General features: G+C 37.1%; 1 protein-coding gene across 6 annotated transcripts in view; it reads left to right on the top strand.

The window, feature by feature from the left end:
- LOC145687904 (host cell factor 1-like) overlaps positions 1 to 16845 on the top strand; it is a 148450-nt gene that overhangs the window by 98173 nt on the left and 33432 nt on the right. For 5 of the 6 annotated variants that reach the window (XM_081761448.1, XM_081761449.1, XM_081761447.1 and 2 more), the window contains exons 12-14: positions 2182 to 2474; positions 4277 to 4451; positions 11429 to 12789. In XM_081761448.1, coding sequence (XP_081617574.1) covers positions 2182 to 2474; positions 4277 to 4451; positions 11429 to 12789 — 1829 coding nt within the window. The remainder of the gene's footprint in view (positions 1 to 2181; positions 2475 to 4276; positions 4452 to 11428; positions 12790 to 16845) is intronic. The other variant, XM_081761450.1, reaches the window with a different exon arrangement.

Genomic DNA, 16845 nt, shown 5'->3' with positions numbered 1-16845 from the left:
TCTAGCATATATTCTGCTGAAATTTAAGATAAGGAGCCGTATAGAGTGTTACAGAGCATCGTATATTTTTCTTAAGCGATGCTGGATGTTAAACTTCCTTATACTGTGGACGATATTTCACTTCTTTTTATGGCCTCTACTACATTTTAACTTCCTCGTGGTTAACATTTTCCAGGCTAAAGAAGATGGATGATTAATGGAAGGGAATGATTATAAAATTAATTTTTTGGTGCACCAAAGGCACGCGCTATCCACTAGAGCAACAGGGAGGGTTCCATTAATTTGAGATAGTTTTCTTTGTTGAAAAGTAGTTGTACAGATAACTCATAAAATCATAATGTTAATCAACAAATTTACAATATTGTTAGTGTTTTAGATGACACACCGATTGATAGATCTCGGTGAGTGTAATACATTTTAACGTACCTCTTGTGCGTGGGGTTCCTGATTCGATCCCCGATCAAGCAAGTTTGTGGTGGATAGTTTCGTGTCCGTGGGTTTTCTTGGGGTTTTCCCGTTTCCTCCCACTTTCTTGATTCCACCATTTCACTCATTTCTCATTATCACCGGCTCCTTTAGCCTAACCAACATAACCGTGGGACGTTAAACTTAAAGATTTTTTTTTTTTTTTAATTTTCGTAGGTTTACAGGCGAGAGGACAAAAATATTATTTTCTTAGAAAGATATGTTTCTAATAAGATGGTAATTGAGCTACATTACAACAGATGATTGACAAGGAGAACAGATGGCGTTACGTTCCATTTACACCGAGTGGGGCTTTCAAGATTATGTCCAAACATGAAGAAAACTAAAACATTTTTGGAGTTACGTTCCTCTGGTTCTCATGCGACGATTATTTATCTCCAATATTTCGCCAGCCTCTCTGCTTGCTTATTCATGTAGTCCTAATATCCAAATTACTTCTTCAACCGCTTAATAATTCTTTTCCCTCACATCCGGGGAAAAAAAGATAACTTTGTCATGTTAGGTCGTAGCTTTGTGTTCCCTGTTTGTCTTACAATTGATAACGAATTTTCCTGACTCTTGACACAGTCCTAACAGTGGTATATATACCCTTATCAATGATGCATATACTGCTCGAAACTTAGCGTGCAGGGATATCCTCAAATCTAGCTATTTTATAATCAAGATCTCATTATTATGTAAGCACGCTCAAAAGCGTTCGTCGATTATTTTTAATAGAACAGGAATGAATTTCGTAGAGCTTACAATGAATTTGAAGAACAATAATATGGAGACTATACTGAAAATGATTTAATTCATTTCTTCCTGAAGTTATTGATAGAAGAGCTTCTATGAGAGGAAATTGATGTTTGGAAAACAATTGCATATTCATTTTTTTTATCTACTTCTTGCAAAATTTTGCAGTGTAAATAAAAGTACGGGTGTAGCCATTCAGAACTCCTAAAACGAGCTGTAGCTCTATGTTTAGTGTAAAATAATTTAAATTCAGTGCAATCGTGTAATCTTTTATACGATCCTTATTCCTTAAGTCTGAAATTAAGTTAGTAGGCAAGGAAGTAAATTCACCTAATTTTTATTAAAAATAAATAAATAAATAAGTAAATTAGCAGATTTTCACAAAACATGGTGCCTTTCCATTGAAATTTAGGTACGCTTATTCTGTGAGATTAAAATCGGTCAAGTATAATGTGGTAAAATAAGTAAAAATTTCTCGTAGAGTGCACAGTACCATTAATTAAAATGAGTTCTTCATAGTAGATTGACTACAATACTATTTGCAGTACACGTTGTCCCGGGTTCAGTCCTTGATGCTGTTCAGTCTTGCAAAGAACAATAATGGTTGTCAGATTATCATGGTTTCAAGTTTTATATATTGTGGAAAACTACTTCATTTGTAGATGCCTTTTAGTGTAAAATAGTAACGAATAATTTAAATTTGGCATTCATTTTCATTACCAAGACTGTGATTGACAGAATCTGCTGCTTAAGTGGGATCGAAACCACTTCCCAGTCCTGCATTCAGACGTCGGTATGCTCTACCAGGTATCGAACCTGCAACCTGTTCGTAAAGATCATGTGCGTTTGCAACTTGACCACGAAGTAGCATTAATATAGGATCGTGGTGTAGCACTAATTGAAGTTCTAATGATTAGTGCAAGACTTTATTTCACTTGATGTTTACATTTTCAACTACAGGTGCAACACCAACGTCGACGGTGAATGTTCTACCGTTATCAGCTAGTGCTCAAGCTGCTCATCCGGGGGTAAAGATGATCGTTGTCTCTTCTGGAGCTGTTGGAGGCACTAATGCATCAACTGGCTTAACAAAACCGATTACTATTACTGTTCCTGGGCAGCAAGGAGGTGCAGCGAAAACCGTAACGATTGCAGCTAAACCGACAACCCAAGCAGGAAATACGGTTCTAAATACAGGGTCCGGTCAAATTTTAGCGTTACCTGCCCAAGGCATCTTACAATCTGGAACTCAGGTAAGTTTGCTTTTGTTGAATTGTGTGTTCTGAGCAATAAACCGTAGTTGTGCATGTGAAGAAACCTGCCTATGGCAGGACTAAAGTCTTTCATGTCAGACAAAAATCTAGCAAGTGTGTGTTAATTTTTTCTGTTGTACAGGAGGGCAGAAAAATTGAATTTCGTATCATTCGTTTTTATTAATCCTTTGTATTTTTTTTGGCCTAAAGGGCATAACAATGGGACGCTAAACTAAAAATACTAATTTCATTTTCAAAAATTCAACAAATATTCAAATAATTTATATATCAGTTTATTTAATGTCAACACTGCCTAATTCTTTTTCTAGTTCATCATATGGCACCAATCTTTTTTTCTTCTTCCTGGCAAATTGGCTCTTGGATTTGGAAACCTATGACAGGACGCTATTTCCAGTATTGTGTGGCTGCAAGTTATTCTGCAGATGCCTGAAAACCTTTTCCTAGGCCATTTATTAACGCAACAACGTGTCATTGGTTGTCCACTAAAAGTTTTCAGTTAGTACTGCAGCCAGGGCGGGATTATCACACTTTTGCGCCCTAGACTACACTTTCTGAACTTCCCCTGCCCAAATGTTCAACTATTTAACCTACTTTGAAGATGCTGTTGTTTCTGTTGTCCATTCTGTATCAATACATGAACAAATTTCTATATTTTAGTCGAGTTTTTAGTCTTTGTAAGTGACAACGACTGATAATAGTTGCAGCAGTACTCACTTGGGGCTACTCAATATCGTTGTTAAATACATGCTTTGTACGGTAAAAGGGTCCGAAAATGGGGGAGAGGAAGTCAAATGTGCCGCTTCAGTCTACTCAGCCTAGGCGTTAGTGTGGACCAGACCGCAGGCGATTAATTTTAGTTGGACAATTTAATACCCCAGTGCTTTTACACATGTGAAGCCATGTAGAAAACGTTGAAGAATAGTGACAGAAGATAACACCTCTTTGTTATAGATAATCATGGACAATGTACTTGAGCAGTTAGGAAGATGTTCATATGTTCGGTGCCATAAAATTATAATAAAACTGATTAGTAAACTGCATTATTTCAGTAAGTGAACCCCAAACGTATTACTATTGCCAGCACAGCTAGAATTTTTTGCAAATTACGAAATGAAAGCTGTTGAAATATTATAGCAATATCTATGATTATGTTGGACATGGAAAAGCAAGAACAATACAGATAAAATTATAATAATGTGTAAATAATGCAAATTGAGAAAGAAACATATTTGTACGGTATGAAGAAGAAATCTCTGGGATATTTTTGTTTCCAATTTTTTTTTATGTATTAATGTCCTTCGCATCTTTTAATACAATTGATGTGTATTGTTTTGGCTCTGAAGATCAGCAGAGATATTGCACAAAACATTTTAACTCGTTTGCTCCCTTAATTTGTAAAACCAGCAAGATAAGCGAACATTTTTAAAAGACTCGAATCTGTTATTGTAACAGTGCATGTATTATTGCATGCTATCATTTTTCAAACCCAGTAATTAAAGTAGTGCCGGAGTTTGTATTAACGCAGAATTTCTCTCAGATTTGGAGGGTGTTGATGGGCTATTTTGGAAAAGTCTATGCGTAAAGATAAAAGTTTTCGGATGGTGTTTTTCTCGTAAACCAAAACCGAAGTTACATTAAAAGTGCGTATTATCTGATAATTAGGTTATCATAACGTACCTGATAGTACCCTCATATTGATTGTGGTCTGCATATATGCTTTTATAATGTGTTATCACACTTGTATGTGTTAAGTAATTATAACTTACGCTTCTTGTTAACAGGCTATTACTATTGGAGGCAAACCTGTGACTGTTCAGGTGACCACAGGTGGTGGCCAACGAACAGTAACCCTTGTGCCAAGTTCTCAACCCATTGTTACGTCACCTACATCCGGAACTCCGAGAGTGCTTACTGCTGGAAAGCAAGGTACTAGCGACTTGTCAACCATTTCAATAGGTAATAACTTTTACAGTTATTTCGTAGGTAAAATCAGTAAATTAGATCGTACTTCGTTTACGGGCGAATAATGTGTGTATATGTATGTATGTGTGTGTGTGTGTGTGTGTGAGAGAGAGGGAAGGAGAGATCAAGGGGGAGAGTTGTGTGTATCTGTGTGTAAGTGTTTGTTGTATAATTTCAGTAAAAGTAATTTTGTTAGTATTCGTTTAAATATTTTGTATGTTGGGGGAGTGAGAGATCGAGGTGTTGACCACGGTGTCATAAGGAGATCCATAATAAATAAGTGCTGTTCTTTTGTCAACAGAAGTGCTGCCACGAGCATAAAGAGCCCTCCCCACTGGTCTAGTGGCTGGCGCGTGCACTATTTGTGCACGAGGTTCCAAGTTCGATTCCCGATGGGAAAGCCTTGACATTTGAACATACTAAAGTGGCTTGGATTCCACCTTAAACTCTAGGTCCATGTCTCATACAGCGTCGGTGCTGAAAGGGACGCTGAACTCCAGTCGACCCAACTAACAACTATAATGATATTCCACCAGCAATAGATGAACTAGTAGATGAACTCCACCAGCAATAGAGTAGATGAACTAATGAGTGATAGGAGTTTCGCGTTGCAAATGAGACGACTGGTACAAGTTTCACAACCAGCCATCCTGGATGTTATCTAGAGGTTTCCTTAGTTCTACTGGGCGAGTTTCGGGATAGTACTTTAAGTATTAGCCCATGTAGAGTTCCATAACCATGGAGAGTTTTGTGAGGGCCAATTTGCAGCTAATGCTTAGCACTGTTATTTTTTTCTTAGGCGAACTAGACTGTGCCAAAATATAATATAAGCATAGAATAGGACATTATTGGCAGTTGTATGGTTATATATATGTAAGAGGAAAGAAGTTACACTACATATCTAAGCTAACTGTGTAAGCAGATACTTTCATCATTTACGATACTTTTTCATGGGATAGCAAGCTCTGAATAACATTTTTCATATTTACTCAGTATGGTATAGTTTTTGGGAAACTACTTAAACTATCGAAAACCAAAATAGTACTAATGAGTACAAAGATGGTTATCAACATATTATTAACACCTGAACAAAATGCAACGTAATCTGATTAGTACGGTGTGGTACCACCGTTAGGCTGCAGAACAGGTCTGATTCGTCGTGAAATGGAGGCTTATAAATCATAAATTGTTTCCAGAGGAATATTGCACTATTCCTCATACATACAGTGCAGTTCTCATTTTGTCATTGAGAATGAAAGACGATATCTGAACTCCAGAGCTTTCCACAGATATTCAGTTAATGTTGGTCTGTGGGGGCGCGGTGGCTCAGTGGTAGAGCGTTCACCTCCGGTGCTTGGGATCCCTGGTTCGATCCCAGCTCGCGCCGTGTGGACTTTGTGGTGGACAAACACCGTGCTCGTGGGTTTTCTTGGGGTTCTCCCGTTTCCAACAACTTTTTTCATTCCACCGTTTCACTCCTTTCTCATTATCACCGTCTCCTTTAGCCTAACCGGCATAACCGTGGGACGTTAAACTTAGATTTCATTTCATTTCATTTCAATGTTGGTCTGTGAATTAATGGGTCAAGGGACGCGTTGCCGTTCATCCCGTATTGACGAAACTGCACCTTGAAAAGTTACGTCATTGGTCGAAAACAATTGGACCATAGGATGGATGCACTGGTCACCTAAAATGCCCATAATCACTGGCAGTAATGTGACCTGTAAGTGTAATCACAGGATCACGGAATAACAGGAAATTATAGCTCACAGCATCGTAGAGCTGCCACCATGTTTTACCGTAGGTTGGAGACAGTTCGGAGTTCGCTATACAATAACACGGCCTGTTGTTTAAAATAAGGTGAAAGAGAACTCAACCAAACCATATTACTCATTTCCAGTCATTGGGGATCCACTTAGCATGTTCTCGGTATCATTTTCTTCCCGCTAAACCATCATTGGTTTAGAAATTGCAACCGGGCCGTGGATGGTGAAGTTACGCAATTTGCGTCGTACTTCGATTATCGCAATAGGCCATGGGTTCAGATTGGTGGTGCTCGCGGACCGTAGTTTGAAGACCTCTGCAATAGGCGGTTTTGAATGCTGATACAGTTCTGCACTCAGTTTTGCGGCTTTCGCTGTATGGTCCTTGGTGACTATCCTCTTGACCGCTCTGTGGTCCCTGTCACTGAGGCTTCTTTTCCATCCATTATTCCTCGCGACATCTCTAATACAGTGCTGTCTTGTATACCACTATCTAACTAATTGCGCATCCATAATTTTCCGTCTGTGAAACTCAGAAGAGTGTCTCATTTTGCATCACAATTGTCTGGCATCTTCAACACATACCTCCATTACTCCCCCCTCCTTCCTGATATATCACAGACGATTGCCTAACATTACCGGCAACGGTCAGGCATGCACACGAATCCCTACTGTTATCACCTCACATAGGTTACGTATTACAAATATTTTAATAATCGTCTGTATGTACTCACTACATCTCAACCAATTGAAAGGCCTTGTAGCAGGCTGTGGCTCCGTATGGCGAGGACTTGTAGTCACATGCAGAAAATCAGTAAGAACAATGAAGAAATTCTCTCAGATGCTAGTTTGCGATCTTATTCCAAGGAGAGAAGAATAATAAGACAGTTTGTCGTTTGAGTATAGTTATGTAGAAGCTGAAATTAACAAGAGTTGAATGTAAAATTACTCTTAAGTTAGCATTTGCTAACCGTGGGTGACTAGTTGTGAAAAGAAGACTAAAATATAATACGGTCTTTAACCTCCGGGGCCTTGTTTCTGATGCACAACCCGCTAAAGATATGACGATATTCGGTACAGCGTGGCACATATTACAATATGAGTGTCAAACATAATAAAATTACGATGTTTGGTATGGAGTAGAGATTAACGTGTGAGACTGACAACCAGTCGATCCGTAATTTTTCGGTACAGAACATTATTTTAATTGTGAATCGAAGCATTGAAATAATGGAAATATTCATCGTCATATCTGTACGGGTCCTACCGCCGAAACAAGGGTCCGGAGGTGAAAGATCATATGCTTATCCTTCAGCATTCAACATTACCCTCCGCTGAGCAAGGGCGCAAATTTTAGAACATCTCATATACAGGGTGTTTTTTTCAGTTGATACAACTGGGTAACTTCTAAACTAATACGTAATAAACACGTAAATTTCGTGGTAAGCAAATATAAAAAGGAATACATGTTTAGCATACTCTGTAATAGAAGATGAACAGTTTGCAACCCAAAAAGAAAACTTAAATATCACACTAAATGTTGCAAAGTAAGGACGCCATAGTACCACAAAACATCCAATGAAGCCTCTACCACAGTAACAGCAAACTAAGTCGGATGGGACAATGTACATCCACAGTAGGTTAGTGTTGAATATTATGATACATATTTCGAATAAATACGAAACGAATTTACACCGAATTGAATATTTGACTTTTAAAAGGTTTCATTTGAAAAATAAAAATAATAAGTATCACATCTAATGATGTATATTGTTTCCAATAAACTAACGTAATTTTGCTCTTCACATCAATTTGATATCTCAAACCATTACGAAGATATGAAAACCATATGTAGTTTGCAACACTACTTGAAGTTATGCAGTTTCAAGAACAAGTTGTAATTACAACCCCCAAAAGCTATTGTTGCAATGTTATAAAAGCAGGAGATTTTAAGTAGTGTACGTTTCTACCCATGTTTTCATACCTCCGGAGCGGTTTGAGATATCAAATTGCTGTAAATGGCAGAATGATTTTTTCGTCTATTAGAAATCATGTATCTTAGATATGACAGTTATGTAAATGTTTTATATATCGAGTGTTCTAAAAAAATGGCGCCTACGGACCACAGAGCATTATTCGACAAGACAAAATAAAGCATATATAAATATATATATATATATATATAATGTTCTTTTTTTCTTTCTTTAAAAAAGTCACTTCATTTCTTCGTAACTTCGGTCCTATTCATTGGAAATACCGTCATGTCATGTCATACAGTATTTGACTGAAAGTATTTTAATGTGCATTGCCCTGTTCGTCTCAGTTTTGTAATTGTAATAGAAGCTTTCAAGTATTGAGCATTTTCGTTAAATACTTCATCAGATAAATGTAGTAGAATAGGGGATGGAAAGGAAATAAAAGAAAGTAAAAAACAGAAAAGTAGCTGTAAAGTGTTTAAGTGGGCAAGCCATCTTCAGGGAACGTATATAGAACACAGACTTGAACCAGTATTATTTTACCAATGTTTCAAAAAAAAATTGCAACTTAAATGGTTTATGAATCCAAGAAAATGTCAACATTTTAAACGCAGTATCTGCAGGTGTTTTCGTTTAATCATGTTTGTTTCGATAATGATAGAATAAAAGATCTGTGCATGTGTGCATAACTAATGCACACCCTCTATTGCTGACTTCAGGATATCAAAGTAGACAGTACTTCTAAATTTATTTTGTGTAATTTTCTTTTTGAAATGAATTCCCGGCGGGGATACTGAGTCGAAAAAGTGGAAAAGCTTTTTCAGGGCAGCCATCTTCAGGGAGGTTTCCTGCGTTTCCGTCATTCACACTAGGCAAATGCTGGGATAGTATCTAACATCATGGTCCTAGGCCGCTTCCTTCCTTCCCTTTCATCGGATAGTGTGCTCGCCGAGGGACGTTATCCTTCATATACGTGGCGGGCTAAATAGCCTCAGATGCCGACAGCCCAGAAGTCTTGAATTCCTTTTTGAAGCGAAATTTCACGTTTGGGTCTTTATATATATATATATATATATATATATATCCAGAAGGAAGAGGAATAAATTTAATTGTGTTACTTTTGTCCATTGAATATGGTTTATGTTTGGTATAGAGATTAAATCTGGTATTGATGTATGTAATATGTCAGACTGCGAGGTGATCTCAAAGTTTTGAAATCAGCTCGTATACGCAAAAATGTCTTAGTTAACATGAATCGGGAAATGCTTTAACTTGAACTGGGAAATGCTTGTGTTTGGAGATAGGTGAAGCCGCCACCAGTTTGTACAGTCAGTGACAAAAGTTCTTCCTGTTTGTTAAAATTTCTTTTGGGAATAAGGGTGATACGACTGGAACGTACAGAAAATTATATTCAATTTATTGAAAACTTATTTCATCTAGCGGAAATAGCTTTTGTCGCTGACTGTACACTCATGACCAAAGTTATTGTCGCATGTCTATAAATATGTTGTTATAGGAATATAATTTGATAACGAATTCGCCCGGTATTTTTATAATGTTAGTATGTGTATAATCGGCAAAGACATGTATGTGGAAAATTTCATGTCAAAAGAGCAGTAAATAAGAACAATAAAACGAAAATAAAACTTTCTTGTCCATTTACAAAATTTTGTTTTACTCATTCTAATTTTCGTATTTATAATTCTTTTCCTATGAAATTTACCACAAATATAAATTTCTTGATTATACACATACCATCAGTATTAAAAGTACCCTGCAAAATCATTATCAAATTATATTCTTTCAAGAATATAGTTATAGATATGCGACAATCATTTTGGACATGAGTGTACATATGAAAGGAGCACAGTGGATCATGGTATAGCTCTCACCTTTGGCGCAAAGAGTCTCTGGTTCGATTTCAGGCCATGTGTGGATTTTCTCTGAATTTTCTTAGTTTTCATTAATCATTTGTACTTTTTAGCCTAAAGGTCATAAACGTGGAACCTTAAATTAAAGATCCATACAACGCTCTACATATCAACGTTACATCATAAGCATAGTGGCAATTAGAATAGTAAAGAATCAATAAAATTATTGTACTTTCATATGTTTTACACAGAATCAGATTGAGAATTTAGATTAAACCCAAGGGTGAATGTGAAAAAGTCGTATGGAGTCTTGCAGTTAATTTTTCCCCCACACACATGAGTTCTTGTATAACTAATTTTGTGTTGATATCACTGACAACTTATTATTGATTTATTCTAAAGGGCCTATCCGATTGCAATGATGTAAACAAACTTTGGGGGAGATGGCTGAAATGTAGAAGAGACTATGTAGATTCTATATTTTAAAAGAAAATTGTCCTAAAATGGATGCGACTTACTAAAAAATCAGGAAACATTAAGTTAATGTCAATAGAAAATCAATGAATAAACTGAAGTCGTCCACACATCTCAAAAACTATAAGGAGATGGCTAATTGAAAGCTTGTTCCAAAGACTTAATGAATACCTTAAAAACGATGTATATCATGTAAGATAAATATGAATAGAACATTGTCAAACGTAAAGTTCTTTCAGTAAAATCAATAATAATGATAAAGTATCTGCATCTACTGCGAATTTCCAGAGCGCCCCACGCGGAGGTTACGTGCTTGAAATATCTCACATTTTGATTTGGAATCCCCAGACTCTATTTAGTACGCAACGTGACTTTCGACTAGCCCTTATGGCAGACTGGATAGGCCCATTGTAGCGTATGATTACAATATAACACTGACCTAAAGTAGTGGTAAATTCTTTTCAACTGTCCTAATCTTATAAACATAGCTTGTCCGAATCTTTATTTATTATACCTATTTATTATTTATTCTTTCTCACTTTTGCGACTATTATTTGCAAATGCACCTTATATACAAGTATTACTATACATGGTGTGCGCATGGTATGGTGTATATATATGGTGTAAACGGGAAAAATATCTTTGGACAAGATATGATTTTACTCTTTACATACTTCTTTCTAAATTACATAACATTTCAAGTAAACAAAAGGTAATACTGTGTTATTTTGGTCATTATTTGCTTGAAAACTTGTCATTTTTTTTCATAGGTAGAATAAATGTAAAAAAATGTATTTAAAGTAAGATATGATAAATATTGACTTTGTTAAATTTATAATTTAAGGTGAGGTATAACAACATAGTTAAGACCTTCATTACCATTTCAGCGCCCAAGGACTTCCCTGCCACAACTGACACCGAGCTAGCTGCGCTTGCTGCAGAGGCTGGACTAATAGATCCTCAGCCAACGGATGAATCTTCAAAGGCAGAACCAATGGATACTTCTGAAGGTTTGAGAGAGATTCCAGGTTCAACGTTGTCTTTCAATGGAGGATCTGAGGGCAGTCAGAAGTCCGGTGATCATGTTTCTACTCCTGTGTCTGAATCAGACCTACCTTCCCTGTCAAGTTTCATTTTAAGATCCTCCCAGGATTCAGACCAGGGTGGTTCACAAGACGCACGAAGCATAGGATCTCTTACTACCATAATCCGTGAGGAGCCAGGTGCTCCAAGTAGTCAGGAGCTTAGTACTCCGAGTGAAGGGAGTATAGATAATAGCCAAAGAGATGACAGCTTCGACAACCCTGGAAGTGTATTAAATTCAGATAATCCAGAAAGTCCAAACCCAGAGAATCCTAACAATCCCCCCAATCCTGGCAGTCCAGATGGCGGAAATCCAGGTAACCCAGGAAGCCCAGTAGGTGGGAACCCTGGCAATCCAGGTAACCCGGGTAATCATAGCCCTGGTAATCCAGGTAATCCGGGTAATCACAGCCCTGGTAATCCAGGTAACCCAGGTAATCATAGCCCTGGTAATCCAGGTAACCCAGGTAATCACAGCCCTGGTAATCCAGGTAACCCAGGTAATCACAGTCCTGGTAATCCGGGTAATCCAGGAAATCCAAACCCTGGTAATCCGGGGAATCCTGGAAATCCAGGAAGCTCTAATCCTGGAAATCCTGGAAGTCCTAATCCTGGTAACCCTGAAATTCCAAATCCAACAGAAGAAACTTCATATTCTCAGGAATCGCAGCAGCCTAGTGTAGTAACATTAAGTGGCAGTACATCGGAGTTGCCAGAAAACCCATTCCCATCTGACTTTGAATCACAAAGTGACATTGAAGGAGGCAGGTCTGTTAGCCAAAGCAGTGTTTTATCTAGTGACCTAGGACTTCTTGGTGAAGAAAGTAGTGTCAACTTAAAGACTGAAGACACAAGACAAGAAGAATATCGATTGTTAGGTGCTGGGGTTGGTCTCCTAAATAGTGAAGAAAGTTTACAAGTGCCGAAAAGCTATTCAGGTGCAGTGGACGATGAACTTCAGCGGACAAAACAAGAACCGTTAGACCCTGTAAATAATAGTGAAACTCCTTCAGGTGTGAGTAGTATTGCTGGTGTACCGTTAGTGGAGTCGTCCGACGCTTTAACCACATTGGCTTCCGCCGCAATTAGTTCAGCGAATAGCATGACGAAAACAGATCTGAGCGAATCCGTATCAGCCAATGGTATTAAAACAGAAGATCAACAGGTGCGTATAAGTATTGAATGAACTGTAATATATTATAAATTAGCAGTTTCTTAGTAATAACTAAACACCGTGGTGTTACAGTCGGCGAATAGACATATATTGTTTGGGTGATGTGTGGTCAGCATATCGGCATCCATCTGGTATGCCCTCAAAAGTGTAGTGAAATGAAGTAGAGCCTTAATTTACTTACGGCTCAATGGTAGAGCGTTCACCTCTAGTGCGTGGGGTTCTTGGTTGGATCCCAGCTCGCGCCAAGTGAGCTTTGTGGTGGACGAACACCGTGTGCATGGGTTTTCTCGGGGTTCTCCCGTTCCTCCCACTTTATTCATTCCACCATTTCATTTCTTATCATCGTCATCTTTAGCGTAGCGGGTATGACGGTGGAACGTAAAGCTTAAAGATTTCATTTCATTTCATTTACTTCTTTAAAATCTGAATTTACTTTTTCGTTTTTCATTATAGACCACAGAGGATGACTGATTGTTGTAAATGATGGTAGAATGAGGATGAGGAATCAGGAGAACCCCAAAGAAACCGGTACGATGTTGTCTACAACCTGATACCGAATAACGGAGTTTTCGTATAACAGATGAAGGCTTTATCCATGAGCCTTCTTGACCCCCAGAAGCTTTTTTCCTTTATATAATGTTTTATGCTGGGTATTTTTCCATTAAAATCATCTCAAAAACTAAGTCATATCATACTCGAGATCAATACGGTGTAGTATATTAAGTAAAATTTAACTTCATTCTTAATTTGGAAACTAATTTTTCTTGCTTTGCGTTGTGAGGCGTCCTGAGTAGTAATGCGAACTCAACGAAGTTTTGTTTGTTGAAAATGCACATTGAACGATCAAAATAATCAGTCATGTATTTTGAGACTATTTTCTGAAAGGAACGACTTTCTCAAGCTATACATATAGGCACAAGAGCTTGAGTGCCACAGAGTAGTTCAGTATTGCTAATCGAACACTTCAAATGTAATTTCCGAGAGTTCCCATTACACGTTACTTTTGTTGAGTTCGGCCTTACCACTCGGAACACCAGTTACCGTTGAAAGGAATTAAGTTGCTTTTAAGTAGAAGAAAAGCACTAAGGCTCGTTTCCTCATTTTGAAGTGAATTCGAAAATAGCATCTGGTGGGAAGTGTGTACTTTTGGTGACGAGTACACTATCATTAGTGTCTTTCAGAATTTAGTAAAATCAGTAGGAAATTGATAAAATTAAGAACTTTGACTTAAAAAAATCATACTAGCGAAAGGAAGAAAAAGCATCGGTTTTTGTACAAATAAAAGAAATTGTGGTAAAACTGCATGAAACGATATATGTTTGGAAAGTATGTTCAAGAAGTAATGCATAGAATTTTCTTATAGTCTTCTATTACTTCTACTTCTTATAGTAATAAATAATAATAATAATAATAATAACTTTTCAGTGTATACTGTAAAATACAACCACGGATTAATAAATTTTGATATGCTCTGCTTACACGTGTAGTTAAGATGCGCCTAAATTACGTGCTAGCAATATGTTTGCAGTTTGTAGGAAATCGACCTTTTGGACCAATTATTCGTTACATGTGATATGTGATTAGTTGTTGAAAACACTGAGATGTGTTTATTGCTTCATGCGAGCAATGGTCCTTAATAGTCAATGAATATCGACTTTTCTGATAATGTGTATTTAGATATAGACGATCCAATCGAGAAAGTTTTAAGACAAAACCTAGAAAGTAAAATAGTACTACGCAGTCTGTCCACTCAAAAATTATTGTCGCATGTCTATAAATATGTTGTTGTAGGAATATAATTTGATAACTAATTCGCCCGGTATTTCTTATAATGTTAGTATGTGTATAATTGGCAAAGACATGTATGTGGCAAATTTAATGGAAGAGCAGTAAATGAGAACTATAAAACGAAAATAAAAATTTCGTGTCCATTTAGCAACATTTTGTTTTACTATTCTAATTTTCATATTTATAATTATTTTCCTATGCAATTTACCACAAATATACATTTCCCGATTATATACACAGTATCAGTATTAAAAGTACCCTACAAAATCATCATCAAATTATATTCTTACAAGAATACAGTTATAGATATGCGACAATCATTTTGGACATGAGTGTACTTTGTCATAACAAAATGATGGGAAGCCATTGACATTGACGAAAATAGATGGGAACAGAATCCAAGCAACTGATGCGGTCTTCCTATGAAGCCTTACGCGAGAAAAGATGAAATAAGAAATCAAATGAGGAATACACTCAATCAAGAGTATCCCCGAGAAATAATAGAAAATCTCTAGGTTATACTAGTAGTGACATACGGGAAGAGTGATAGGAGAACGCTATCCTAAGAAATATCTATACATGGAAATAAGAACATTTAGCAACATAGGAAACCAAGGAACAGATGGAAAGCTAAGGCACAAAGGAGGTGGTAGAACGTCTAGGATGATGGATGTAAAGCGAAATAAGTATCAATACACACCCATTGGCGGTAGGATGCTGGAATCGTTTTCTTGTGATATGATTGTTGTTGTAATGAACAGAACATTAATACAGGGTATTTCAAAACAACACCTACAACGTTTCGGTGGTGATTTCTGACATCAAGATAAGTCAAAAACTATACATCAACCTGCGCGCACAAATGCTTCCTTTCGGAGTTACAAGCTGCCGAAAACATGGAAAAATGAACTTGAAAGATCCATAGCTCCAATACTATGGAACCTACCGTAGTCGGGTCAAGACTACTTAGGAACTAATGTGTGTGTTATCCAAAAATACGTGTTTCAGAATCCTAAGGTACTCACGCAACAATTTTTATAAAAAGAGTTTGGATACGGGCATATAAGTTGAAGTGCTCACCAACTACCTCTATAAAAATTGTTGCGGAAGTACCGCAGGATTCTGAAACATGTATTTTTGGATAGCGCACATATTAGTTTCTAAGTGAAGTCTTGACCCGACTACGGTAGGTTCCATAGTTTTTGGAGCTGTGGACCTTTAAATTTGATTTTCTGATGTTTTCGGTAGCCTATAACTCTGAAAAGAAGCATTTGTGCACCCAAGTTGGTCTATACTTTTTGTCTTATTGGTGTCAGGAATCACTTCCCAAACCTTGTCGGTGTTGTTTTGAAGCACCCTGTATAGGTTTGGAACTAGGGATTCCCGAAGCAGGCATGGAAACAAAAATACATAAGTACCAAACACAAGAAGTACACAAACTTCTACAAAACACTTTCTTAAACAAAGAAGGGTGAAAAGTATAGAGAAAATTGAAAATCAAAATTAGCTTAAAATGTTCAGAAACGAACAATACCCTCACCTTTCTGGAATCATTTTCCCTAAAGGAAAACACTGTACATGCCTCATATATGTTGAGTCACACACGAGTCACTTATAAAGGTCTCTAGTTACTTTCAACACAAAACTAACTTTTACAGAACATAAACTTAATAACTAAGCAATGTCTGCCCATTCCAGGACTTCTTTTGCAACGTTTTACAAGGCAGTAATTTCTCTGAAAATGTAATAGTGTTTACCTGTATGTAACGGTGTATTTACAATTTTGTTTCAGGGGAGGCTTTGCTAACTTTATTCCAGGAAATATGAAAATTCTGCAAGGTATTTCACTTACTTTAAAATAGTAAATAATATTTCAGGATGGCTTAAGACCGGAAGTCTCCCCTCCCCCTTAAATATGCCACTGCCTGTGTGAACAATGACAGCCCTAGAACTTATCCAAGCTTTACTTATCCAGCTCATCCAAAATTCCATTCTAAACTTCTTTCTTACTGTAGTGCTTTTCAGAGTACCTCGCACATGTGAGATGACAAAACTTAATTTGTTGCGAACGCTAATTATTCAACTACATAACGCCTGTCATGAAATCCGTGATCTCAGATATCTCCACAAAACCGTGAAGTTAAATGAAAAAAAAAAAAAAAAAAAGTTAAAACAGAATGAGAAAAAATTAACTTTCTCTGTGTGATAATGTTTGCAGTATTTTGTAATAAGTTTCCATGTCTGCTTGCAGATTCCTTT

This window comes from Thermobia domestica, chromosome 6 (assembly GCF_964235325.1).
Source record: "Thermobia domestica chromosome 6, izTheDome1.hap1.1, whole genome shotgun sequence".
NCBI lineage: Eukaryota > Metazoa > Arthropoda > Insecta > Zygentoma > Lepismatidae > Thermobia > Thermobia domestica.
The sequence above is the reverse complement of the archived record's forward strand: the minus strand, read 5'-3'. Positions and strand labels throughout refer to the sequence as shown.